Consider the following 13,592-nt stretch of genomic DNA (forward strand, 5'->3'; position numbering starts at 1 on the left):
AGAGCTTGGCTTTGGATATGCGTGTGGCAGGGAGTCCAGGAGGGTGTTCTAGGCAAAGGTAGGAGTATATACAAAGCCACGGAAGTTAAGCCAAGGTAGATTGCAGACTCTTTTAGTGCCAGAGAGGGATGAGGTAGTCTCATAGTATACCAGTGGGCAGTTGGACAATTCAGATACTAATTACTTTTAAGATTACAGAGAAATTAGTGCTTAGCACTTCTATGATTAAGCCACTTTGTAATGTTATTTGTTTCTTTGTGCTTTCTTTATAGGTAAATTTTTTACTATATATGTTTTTGCATTAAATAATGCATTTGGTCCTGAAGTATATAATATACAGTATTTTATTTTTAAGATTTGGAATGGATTCAGAATAGATTTATTTTGTCTTGTGGAGCATATAAAGTATGTATATGTGCTAAGTTTAATCGTAGTTATGTGCTTTGAACAGTTTGTAATTGCAGCTGTGTCATGCTAAATCGACGGTAGTCATGTCTCAGTTTCCTCACTGTGATGACCAGTGTTGGAAACTAACTTCATCTCACAGAAAAGGCAGATAGAAATAATATTGCTCCCTGAAGAGGCATCGTTTTTTGTTGTTGTCCTTTTACTAAAGACTGTGGAAGAAGGAAGGTGGGTGGGAGGGAATATTAGTGAATTGTAACACGGTGGGTACTCTGCTCCTTGATAAATTTATAAATTGAGTGTATTTTTATGTACTGTTAGAATGTCATTTAGTTTTGAATTATGTTTATAAGATACAACTTGCAATGTAAACATCTGTAAACCTAGAGAGTTTTTTAAAAATTCCCTTATGACCGCTTTATTTTGATTAGTTTGATTTAAGTTTATTTTGATTAGCAAAATGAACCATGTGTCACATATACCTACCTCCCAAGTACCTAGTAATTTTATAAAAAGAAAAAAGTTGATATTTTTAACAGGTTAAATTTTTTTTTATTGTGGTAGAATATACATAACATAATAGTTACTGTGTTAACCGTTTTCACATTTACAGTTCATTGACATGAGTGCATTCGCACCATTGTGACAATCACTACCATCAATCGCCAGAATTTTTTCTTCTTCCCAAACTAAAAATCTGTATCCATCAGACGATAACTCCTCACTCGTCTTCCCCCTAGCTCCTGGGAACCACCATTCCACTTTCTAAGCACATAAGTCTGTGACTTTGACTACTCTAGATACCTCATATAAATGGAATCACGTATGTCTTTTCTAACTGGCTCATTTCACTTGGCACGAAGTCCTCAAGGCTCATCCATGTTATAGTATGTGTCAGCATCTCCTTCCTTTTTAAGGCTAAATAATATTCCATTGTAATATATATACCACAGTTTGTGGATCCATTTATCTACTGATGCACACTTGGGTTGTATCCATCTTTTGACTGTTTTGAATAGCTGCTATGAACATGGGTGTACAAGTATTTATTTGAGTCCCTGTTTTCAGTTCTTTTGAGTATATGTCCAGAATTGGAATTGCTGGATCATATGGTAGTTACATTTTTAATATATTTGAAAAAACACCATACTGTTTTCCATAGTGGATGAACCACTTTACATTCCCACCAACAGTGCACAAAGGTTCCAATTTCTCCACACCCTTGTCAACACTTTGTTTGATAGTAGCCATCCTAATGGATGTGAAGTGGTATCTCCTAGTGGTTTTGATGTGCATTTCCCTAATGATTAGTGATGTTGAGCCTCTTTTCAGTGCGTATTGACCATGTGTATATCGTCTTTGAAGAAATATCTATTCAAGACTCTTGGCCATTTTTTAATCAGAGTGTGTTTGTTGCTGCGTTGTAGGATTGCTTTATATTTTCTAGTTATTAACCCCTTATTAGATGTATGATTTGCAAATATTTTCTCCCACTCTGTGGAGTGCCCTTTCACTGTGTTGATAGTGTCCTTTGATATATAAACATTTTTAATTTTGTTGTACAGCTTATCTATTTTTTCTTTTGTTGTCTGTGCTTTTAGTGTCATATCCAAGAAATTATTGCCCGATCCAGTGTCATGAAACTTTCCCCCTATGTTTTGTTCCAAGAGTTTCATAGTTTCAACATTTATGTTTAGGTCTTTAATCCATTTTGAGTTAATTTTTATATATGACGTAAAGGTCAAATTTCATTCTTTTGCATGTGGATATCGAAAAAAAGTTTTGTGTTTTTGTTTGTGATCACTTCATTTTGCTCTACACATTTTTGTTTCACTGATATCCCAAAGGGAATCTTTAAAAACATGAAACAAAATTGGAACGTACAGCTTTTAATATGGCAGTATTAAAAGGGTATTATCTTAGAGTTATATACCCTATCAGTTCATTGGCAATATCATGGGTATTGTCTTAGAGAAATGTTCAGCCCACCGCCTTTCATAATGTATACCTTGTACTTCTGACTCCCTTTCCCGTTCTTTCCTCCTAACAGATTTTCTCAAGGTCAGCAGCTTGTGACCAAGTTAGTAACTGCTCCTGTGGCCTGCGGGGCAGTCGTGGTGCCCAGCGCTATGCTCATGGGTCAGGTGGTGACTGCCTACCCTCCCTTTGCTCCGCAAGCGCCGCAGTCACAGACGCTGCCGGTCACGCAGCAGCAGCAGCAGCAGAGCTCCCAGGAACAGCAGCTCCCTGCAGTTCAGCAGCCGCCGCAGCAGTTTTTACAGGTAATTCCCCCCGTGGGGAAGCTGTCCCAGACCTGTTTACTTCTATGGAGTGAAATCAGGGATTAAAGGAACATTTTTTAAATGATCTGAGAAGTCCATACAGGCTCATTGTACGACTTAAATTTATATGAAGACAGAAAGCTTATCCCAGTTGGCTATTTTTTCTTCTCTTGTTCTGTCTTTGGAAAACCTTTAACCTTGCTGTGGAGATAATCCACTGTCTGAACTGCTGGATAGAGTAAGTGGCTGCTTCTTGCCCATATCAACGTACTTTACATAGAGCTCTCTCTGGCTAGAGTTTCTGGAATTCAAGCAAAGGCACCTTTCTCTCTTCTCTTGTTTTCCTAGTAGCCCATCAAGCTGTACTCTCTACAGGGCAGAGGAGTTGAAAGGGATTTTTTTAAAAAATTAGTTTAGGCATTATCTTAAATTATTTTATTGGATTAAATTTTATAGTAACTTTTTGGTAATAAATTAACATCAGAGGAGATACACTGTGGAGGCATAGGCTGCGCTGAGATTGAGTCACTGCTGTACCACATACTGTGTGAACTTTGGCAGGTTACTCAACTTGCTTAAATTCACTTTCCTCATCTGTAATATGGAGGTGCTAGTAGTTAATATCTCATGGGTAAAAGAAGCATGCAAATCACTGAGTATGGTATAAGGCACGTAACTAGCTTTATTTTATGACTACTGTCTTGATAAATGTATTAATAGACACTCAGATTAACCAAAATGCAGACACAGATCTCATGTGGGTATATCAGACAGAATCTACTTATCTAAAGGGTGCAGAACAAAGTCACCTAGATCGGGATCCTCAGCAAAGAAATCAGCAGGACAAATTTCTGGACCTCAGTACCCTTATTGGGGGTACACAGTAGCAGACTATGACATCTGGAAATCCAGCTTTTTCCTTACTGGTCTAAAAGGCCAGCAATTTTGAATGTAGGCTAAGCCTAGATTTGTGCTGGTTACCATTCCGTGTATGCCAGGCACGTATCATCAGTTTTAAAGTTATACAGCATATGGTATGATTAGAAGATTCAGTGCTATACTGTATACTCAGACATAAATACAGTGTTAATTTATCGCCATTGGTGTTCTGGTACAAATATAATTCTGAACTTGGTGATGTGCTGAACTAAAAGAGGTTAGTTGCCTAAATATCTCTGAGAATCATACAACCCCTTAGACCTTAAGCCTGTAGTGCAGCCATTAATGACTGGGTTAGCTATTGTTACAAATGAATTAATGACAAGAATTTATAATAAGTTATAAACTATTCTCTAGGGGAAATGTATTCAATGAAAATTAAGCAAAAGCTTAGAAAGGGAGAAGACTTGCCTTAAGAGCTCAGTTTTCTAAGTCTCTCAGGGAACGAGGGCTCTTAAAAGAATGAACATTCTCTTCCACTTCTAAAAAAACATTCCAAAGACATGGGACCACTAAAGAAATAAGATAGGCAATACCCTCTAGAAATACACTCATATGTAGATAGAAATAAACAATTTGTCTTTTCTGGTTCTATAACACCTAGTTCCAAAGTGTACCTCTGTTGTAACCCTGTAAGGCTCATAAATATCCTGAGTTCTTTATCTTACAAAAGCTTTTCCTAATAACAAAGAGAAAAAGAAAATGTCTCCAGGTCCTTAGCAAAGCTTAATGGCCTTAAAGTTTCAAAGAACTGTCCTTTTGTGTGCGTGTGCAGGTGTCCTTCATATACATTTTCAGAAATCACCCATCACAGTTCCATTTTAAAATTATGAACCCTGCATCAAGATGTATTGTCAGTAGTGAGGAAAGACTTGCACTTTCTTTTGGCTAGTTTCCTTTATATCTCTAGAAGGAGCAATTAGGCAAAAGAAACTGAAGTTCATGGACTTGACACTTGCCCAAGGCCACACAGCTAATAAATAGCAGAGCAAAACTCAAAGCCAGGGCTTCTGACTTCAGATTGCGCGCTCATTTTTTGTTTTGCTTTTTCTTTGTTACATCATACTGCTACTTATAGGACATAAGTCTCTAACTTTGCCTGCCCTCATTTTTATGGTACTTTTAAATAATAATAATCTTAATCTTTAATCTTCACAAAAACCCAGTGTGGGAGGTACTGTGATTATCCTTATTTTGTAAATGAAGAAACTGAGGCCCAGAGATGTAAATAGCTTGACCAAGTTACACATCTGGTAAATGGGGCAGCCAGAGTTTGAACCCAGGCAGTGTGCCTCAGGGCCCATGCTCTTGGCCACTGAACTGCTGCTGTCACCAATCAAAAAGCCTGTGCAGAAGGCGTTGTCTGTTTGACCTCAGAATGTTCATGTTTCATATGCTCTTAGCGATGCTTAAATTGTATCATCTGTTTAAAACGTGGTCTTTAGGACATATAAAGTGAAAGAATATGTGTGGTTTGTCTCAGGACATAGATTGCTTTCTGTACCATAAAACCTCTAGCTCAGCTTCCTTTTAAAAAATGAAATTCTGTTATACTTTCAGGAAGAGGGAAATCCTCATAAGCATTTTCCAAAATATTATTTTTAAATGAGAAAGCAAAACTTATGTACAGATTTTGTTCCTGCGGAGAGTGGAAAAGTTGAGTAAATCTTAATGTAGACAGTATAGTGGGGGTAAAGCAGTGTTGCATAATCCATTTGTTTTTTTAGACTTCTAGATTGCTCCATGGGAACCCTTCAACTCAGCTTATCCTCTCTGCTGCATTTCCACTACAGCAGAGCACTTTCCCTCAGTCACATCACCAGCAACACCAGTCTCAGCAACAGCAGCAACTGAATCGGCGCAGGACTGACAGTTTGACTGATCCTTCCAAGGTTCAACCACAGTAACACACACGCTTCCTTTCTGCCCTCAAGGGAGGAAGGGGGTGGCCCATAAAAGAGTTGCTCGGATGATCTGAGGATAGGATGAAAAGTTCCAGTGGTTTCATGAGATGCAGTATTGAGTGTTCTAGTTCCTGGAATTAGTTAGCAGAGAAAATGCTGCCTCGTGCTGCGGATGTGCATTAAATACCAGCCAGCAGGAGATGATCATAGGGCCATAGCCAATTCTGACATGTTTTACTTGCCCAGATATTTTTTGATGGAAAAAGAGTATATTGCCAAATGTTAAGAAACTCAGCTATGAAACATGACCTCCAGTGAATAAGAAAGGCACTAACAATGTTAGTAACTTTGAGCGGTTCTGTGCCTGTTTTCAAGTGTTACAGAGGATACACCACTGCCATGTCAGGGGTTTGCTTACAATGATGCCATGAAGACAGTCCAGTAGACTCAGTAGGCCCCCTTCCCCAACCCCTCTCCCTTTTCGGATAATGATGGAATAGTAATTAATTTCAGAATGTTGTGTGAGTTTAAATTCTCTATGTACAGATGCTGTAAAAATAATATTATGTATATGTCTGGATAAAAGGAGAGAAAGCAAAACATTTTGTATGCTGCATGAAAGCATTATCTCCTCCTTTAGGTATGAGTACGTTTCCTTAGATTCTGACACCATGTGCAAACTAATACATCCTCTTTTCCCTTTTGTTTACCATACAGTAGTGTTTTCTTCAGTTTTCCGGGGCACAAGTCTTTTTTTGTTCATACTTTGGCTGTGATGTCACAGTTTGTTCAGTGAGGTATGATGTGCTGCTGGGAATGGATTTTTTTTTTCAGGTTAAATTATTTGAAACAGGATTTTCAAGTTACTCAGAAATATCCCTCATTTCATTATTTTTCAATTATGTTTGAAAATAGGATTTGCACTGCTTTATTTTAAGATGGTTGGGAGTTTTGATCATGTATTTTGATCTAGTTCATAGTTGGAAATAGTTGTGTAAATGGTTTTTAACAAGCCTGAAAGTAATTTCAAGAATGTTTCAGTTATAGGAGTGAATTTGCACACAAAATATTTTAGGCACTTTTTAACGTTCTCACTGGTGGGAATTTTAACTTTTAGGATTTGTTGGAACCTTTTTATTATCCCCACAATTTCAATGCTTCTTTTAGTCAGAAATGATTCAGGGTTATTTGAGGAAAAAAAAAAAAAAAAAAAAAAACAACCCATAGTGCCTTGATTTTGATTCAGGTGATAACTCACCATCTTGAACTCATCGTCTGGTTTCAGTAGCAGTTTTGAAATCTTGGTACATTTTTAATAGCATGTGGGTGTCAGTGCCATTAAGTTTCTAATGAAGACTGCTTTGAGTCTCTTGGTTTAGAGGTACAAATAATTTCGAAATTAAAGATGACATCCTAATGATACATCAGAGTTACTGATGTGATCACAAAGTTGTTTTGCTAAATCATCATTTTCCTTAAAGCTATGTAGTCATTTAGGAATTACCAGTAAATATTTGCTCAATGTGATCTTAAAATCCTGTGAAGAAAAAAGAAGGGGTAGGAATTGGCTTTGCCTTCACTACAGCACTAGAATATTATAGCTCACATGCTTCATAAACATGAAGTAAGATTTCATTTGTTAATGCATTCTAAAGGTAGTAAGTTCCAACCAGAATTACGTACATTAAAAAAAAAAGCATTTTATAGATTTTATGGTACTAATAATTAAATTTATAACTACAGGACAAAGGAAAATTAATGGGAAAATGTCTTACTAGAATATCAAAAATTATTACTGAGGAAAGGGAAGACAGCAAGCTATAATAAATCAAAATTGACCTTAAAAGAAAATGTGTAACAGAATTGAGGTTGTTAAATAGAAAAGATTTCAGCAATGAACATAATCTGGTACAGAATTGCTAGATAAAGGAGTCAGGGGAACTCTCAGTCGGTTCCTAAGACTTTTCTGTTCTCAGCTTTGCCATCATCCTTAAGGGGTGTACTTTGTCTTTCTGTAGAAAACCATGCCTGGCCACACATAAACTAGAAAATTAACGTTGAAAACAACCAAAGAGACTTGGTACCTACCCTTCTACAAAAGAAGTGTTACTAGATGCCAATCAGTAATTAACATATCAAGGAGCTCCTCTTCCAGCTAAATGATCATCTGACTTTCTCATGAATGTCAAGAATAAATATCAGAATATCTGTGTACTTGAGCATATGTACACGTGGACAACATTGATGTTGTAGAGTATGGCAACAGTATTTTTTTCCCCTTTCAAATTGCCTTTCTTAACCTTATCATGCCATTCCATATATATCTGAGTTGTGCCTCATTTATTTATTGGCAATATGTAGTGGTACAGATTTAGCAAACAAAAGATATGATGAACTGTTATATTAAGGTTTATTTTCTAAGTCCCATATGTAAAAAGAAAGATGGTGAACCGTGAGTACTGTGTACTTAGGTTAACACAAGCAAAGTGTAAGACAAGCCGCAGGGTAAATCTGTAGACTGTTTATGCACATTCTCCTCCACCAGTCCCTTCAAGCATTTTTCCATCCTCACAAATATTTGGGAAAGAAAATTAGACAAGATCTTGCTTTATAGTTCCTGCTGTTCCTCACAGCTCATTTTTTTCCTGCTTAGAATTGGTTGCTACACTTAAAGGAGCAGCTGGCTGCTTGTCTTTTGCTGTCAGAATGAAGTGTTGCATCAGAAGAGCTAGTAGCTGCCTCTCAGCTCCTCCTTTAACTTTGTTTTCCTCCTGCTTCCCCGCAACTTGGGCTGCAAAGCAGTCCCTGTGCCCTCCTCCATGAATTGAGACTGGAGCATTCTGATGAAGATTCAGCAGTTGCCTGTTCTTCATTCATTTCTGTAGCCAAAGTTGTTAATCAAAATCCAAATCTAAGTCATGAAAAAATACCAAATAGGAACACCTTTCAACTACTTAAAAATCTTATCTTCCCTCTGCTTTACACTCACAGATACTCAGTTTTTCTTAAAAAACACTTTATTCCGGGTGGCAGTCATTAGGTGTTACCTTCTTTGGACTGCTGTGGCACTGGGTGGGGCACTGTTGTTTCAACAACTACCAGCGAGGGCTGTAAGGATTAATACAGTTGCTGCCGCGAGTGGTGTCAAACCGGAACCAAGACACTCAAAAGCACTTCATTTTTTGAGTGAAAAGATTGGCAGAAAAGCAAATATGGGGGAAGATAGGGGTAGCATGTGAGTAAATACTACAGTTCAGTCTCCCAACTCTGTCCCAGGTTGAGGGGGTAATTTGAGTCCTGTGCTCTGCTTTGTCACGTAAATCTGGTTTAGGAATGTACTAGTAATAAAAGGATGCCAGTGACTTTGAATAGTTTGTTGTAGAATTCTCAGTGTAGATTCGTGAAAGTGTTATTGTAATTCTTCAGAAGTGCTTGGGCTGTTGGTCATTGCCTTAAAGCGGTCTGCTTGCAGTTAGTTAAGGGCACTGCTTGTTGAAGGGAGATGAACCCTTGTTCAAGAAGCCTTAGGAAGGGGCCCCTTAAAATAGTACTCTATTTGCCGGCTCTACACAGACAGGTGAAAATTATTTTAAACTGGAAGTTACTCAGCGTGTTTTAAAATGTCTCCACGACATTGAGGTAGCCTATTTTTTTTTTTTAAGTGGACTGCAGATAGCATTTTGCTCTGGTATTGCTCATTTCTACTTGTTTTCTTTTCCTATATTTCTCTGGTAATGGAAAGTTTGTTGACGAACATTTGTGTAAAACTCATTCAAGTCTATAACCTTTCCAATGTCTGTGACCCTGTTCTTAGTCCCTCGGGAGTCAGTGCTGGAAGGTATAAACACTGGATATTATTATTGCTGAGTGAGTCTAGCCAGGAATAAGCTGATTGGAATTTTTAAACAGAGGAAAAGAAACAGCACAAAGGCACTTGCCATTTTATAGTGATTGGAGAAAAAGAGTCTTTTGTTTGGGGTGGGTGAGCATTCTTCTAAAAGGAGCTTCTGAAGTAATTGCAAAGGAAAAGAGTTGACTATTTTTATAGCATATTTAATATATTTGTATATAACTATGAATATAATAGGAACCCTTCACATGCCTCCCCACTTTTCTAATTTACTTCCCCTTTGGCCATAGCTCTAGCTTAGCCTCATCCGCATGGGTAACGTGCCTATTGTCAGCCTACCAAAAGATAGTGCTGCTGCTTTCTGAGACAGGTGAGAAGACCCAACTCTCATGCCTGGGGATCCTTTATATAGGAATAGCACACACTTCGCAGACAACACACCACAGTCTAAAAGCATCATTTTGAAAGGTAACAAGCACTTTATTGCAATTACTCATTTTGATAAAGTTTATTATCTTAGATATTACCATTTCTAAAGGATCCCCAAATCATCACTTAGGTGAAATTTTTAAATGACACATTTCTGAGAAATGTTTAGATCCGGTGAACCATAGTAGGTTTATGGGAGTGATTTCATGGTAGCCAAATGAACTTTGACTTTTGTTTTGAATGTGGTGGAGTCGAGAGACTGTGGATGCCTAGCTCCATTTAGACACTATTGTAAACCTATCTTGCCTATTGTGTGGACACCAAAAGAGACCAATGAGCCTGTTTATTTTCAGAGGTCTAGGAGAATTGCATCAGTGTGAATAGATGTATAGAACTAACCTAAAAGTGATTGGTAGTCATATTTTAGAATACAGTAATTTCAATAATTATTCTGGGTGTTTTAAATGTGCTCTGAAATGTTGGCATGTCATTTCAGTGTTTCCATTTGAATTGCTCTTGTAATATTTTTGCACAAAAAGGACTGAGAAAGACTACTTTGGTTGAAGAAAAGGAAAAAAAATAATAATTTGGTCATATTTTAATGTCTCCTGTGGAAACACTGGGGATGAATTTTGTTGGTACAGTTATTAATTCAGGATGTTTGAAACAGTATTGAACAGCTCACAAGAAATTAAGCAAACGTGGATGTTAAAAATTAAAACACTTTCCATGTGACTGTTTTGCATACTTTTTCCCCATGTCATAATTTAACACTACATTCCTTGTTTTTGTTAAATAAAATAATACTTTGCAGGTTCTGTTTTTGAGTATTTAACAATATTTTGTAAGCTGCCTGAGTTTTCCTAGGGAAACGTTCTTTAGTGAAATAGTTTATGAAGAGGTATTAAGTGAAAGTCCATCACCACCACCACCAGCAAATACTGAGGTGCTGCATTAAGTGACAATCAAAATAGTATTTATGGGAGAATTTAGAAAGTGGTTTTTAAAGAAGCAATTGCTTTGAAAGCAGTTCTCTGGGTTTCTTGAATAAAAATGGCTAAATGTATTTATTTATATTTTTAAATATCTTTGTGTTCTGTTTTCTCATCAGAGTGATTTCACAGCGTTATTTAATTGTGGTTTGTTTTGTTTTGCCTTGTAATCTTCTATGTGGAGGACTGGCTCTTCCCATCTGGGGTGCAGTCCTTAGCCCTCGCGACGCCTCTTCATGGCGATCGGAACCTGTTCCACTTCAGGACAGCAGTGGAGCCCCAGTCCAGATGCCCCTGTGCTTCCCTGCTGTTCTCAACTTAGATAAGAAACAGTAAAGGTAACTCCTTTCAAATCTGCTTCATATAGCTCCAACTTTTTTCTAGTTTCACTTGCTGCCTTTTCTATTTTATGGGCACTTTTAATATGATAACTTCCCCAACACAGCCAAACGCCAGTATGACAGAACCCAAAACACGCGTTGCCTGTTTTGCCCATTTGGGAAAATGTTATTAAAGCAGTCAGCATCTTCTAATGGCCGTCACTATCATATCCATATTAAAATCCATCTAAAGTCCTTAAATATAGGTGGAACACTGCAAAACTCTTCTACAAAAAATATTTGCTGTGTTTATATAGTGTAATGTTGCTTGGTCCTTTAAAAACAAAGCCACACCAAACCTCCATACACAGCATTGTCCAATAAAGCAGTGTTTGAGCATTTGAGGCCTAGAAATTTGAGGATACTTCTTGCTGGTCTGCATTGGAACAGAATTCTCCACCTTAGGGCTCCCAGAGTAGTTCTTGAGTCCCACAGGCCAGGTCCAGAGCACACTCTAGCTTTTGGGATCCCTTAGAGAATGGTAATTAAAGGAGGTCAACCACAAGTTGGATTTAATGATATAAAAAATGTTTCTTGACTCTAAGGGTTAAATTGGAGATATGATGTTTTTAAATGTATGCTTTTTAGTTTCTGAGGAAACAAACGGTGACATTGCTTTAAAAACTACATTCAGATGTTTTATGATGTGTATTTTGAGTTGGCCTATACTGGTACAGATTCACTGCTGGCAATGGTTGTACCAATACTAAAGAGTTAAAATGTTAGGAAAGGTCCGTTATCTTCAGATTGATGTATTATGTAACCGGACAATCACCATCAAGCAGAAAGAAAAAGAATTTGGCCAGGAAATGTCCTTTTCCTTTATAGATGTCAGCCAGAACAGCTGTAATTTAGATCATCCTAGAATTACTGTGAAATCTGTTTTATCATGGTGTAAGTTGGGGAAGGTGCTCAGTATGGCACTTGCACATTCATTCTATGTAAAGACTGAAGCCCAAAGACGAGTTAAATTCAGTGCTGTATTGAAACCAGTTAGTGCAAAAAAAAAAGAAAGTTTTATCTCTGTAAATTTTTAATTGTTAATTTAACATCAGTTGGTAATTGTAAAAACACACACCAAATTCTTTCTAATGTTCTGTGTGGTTCTTAGTGTACTACTCTTGACATTGATGTGTCCTTACTGCTTGGTTCTTGGTTTTAAATTAAAATTAGATATAGCCTGTCATTCCTTCTGAAAGGGTGGAGCTATAAATGGCTAAGAATACCTTTTTTTTCCTAAAGCAAACATTTCATTCATTGAAATCCAGATTGATTTACAAAAACAAGACTGACATTTTCCAAGTAATATCTTCAGACCAAATCCTAAATTACACAGAAGCACAATGGGATAATGAATGGTTTCAACGGTGCTATAATAGGTTCTCTGCTGATTTTCATGAGCTATGTTTGGAAATTCAATCTTATATAAAATGTGGATCATTTTGTTACTTATTTAATATTGCCATTTTAATTTGGTTTTACAATTGGTTACACTTGTTTCTCAAAGCTGTCCTTTGAGAACAGGTAAAGTGTTATTAGCCTACCTCCACTCAGGCCTCTTGCTGTATGATCATTTTTCCAGGTTATGATGTGCACAGTTTTTAAAAACTATATGTACTATTATAATGCTCTTTCCCATACTCTTGTAATGTATTCAGAACCTAAAATTATAGCAAAAGAGCCAAGCAGTAGCATTGAGTTTTTTTTTTTATAAATGTAAAATTAGATTCAGACTTTGTTTCCTTATTCAGTTTTAAAAATAAAAAATACCTCAGTGCTATGTTTTCCAGTATCACCTGCATTTCTCAAAGAAATAACACCTGCTTTATGTGGCACATAACTTGTAAGAATCACATTATTTTGGATTTTAAAGAATATTAAATATTTTAAAAGCACTACCAATGACATTTTCCTCTCTTTTATTCAGCAATGGAGTGTAACTGCATTAGCAATTTTTACCTTGTAGCTAAGGTCCGAGCTGCCAGATTCTCTGAGTAGTTGTGTCCTGTTACAAGATTGTGGTGCCTCAGAAAGCTTCGCTGTTATTCGCCGTTACGCTGGTGCTGGGACCAGGCTGCCTGCACTTCCAGGTCTGTGCTATGATGGTACCAGCTACTTTCTAACAAGGAATTATCCTTTCTATTCTTGGAAAAGAAATAATGCAATTCCTCACTTATTCTGTTTGTAATAATCTAAGGCAGTATTAGGGGTATTTAACTACAGAGAATTCTGGTGTAGTTTCGGGATTTAACCTGAGATTTCTTTGAAGTGCTTTATCTTAACTCATGGACATTGTGTTTTTTTTACCCTGTAACACACACTTTTCATGGTAGAGAACTCCTTAAAAGTTTCTAAAAACGACTTTTTCAGAAATATGTGAACTGCTGCTTTTTAACTGACACTTCTAGATC

General features: G+C 37.0%; 1 protein-coding gene across 24 annotated transcripts in view; it reads left to right on the forward strand.

Annotated features, from left to right (window-relative positions):
- CLOCK (clock circadian regulator) overlaps positions 1 to 10,627 on the forward strand; it is a 130,318-nt gene extending 119,691 nt beyond the window's left edge. For all 24 annotated transcript variants that reach the window (XM_082390160.1, XM_082390147.1, XM_082390151.1 and 21 more), the window contains 2 exons: positions 2,456 to 2,687; positions 5,354 to 10,627. In XM_082390160.1, the coding sequence (XP_082246286.1) occupies positions 2,456 to 2,687; positions 5,354 to 5,533 (412 nt within the window). In that variant the 3' untranslated portion in view covers positions 5,534 to 10,627. The remainder of the gene's footprint in view (positions 1 to 2,455; positions 2,688 to 5,353) is intronic.
- Positions 10,628 to 13,592: the final 2,965 nt, after the last annotated feature.

Source organism: Balaenoptera borealis, assembly GCF_965194805.1.
Source record: "Balaenoptera borealis genome assembly, chromosome: 4".
Classification (NCBI taxonomy): Eukaryota; Metazoa; Chordata; class Mammalia; order Artiodactyla; family Balaenopteridae; genus Balaenoptera; species Balaenoptera borealis.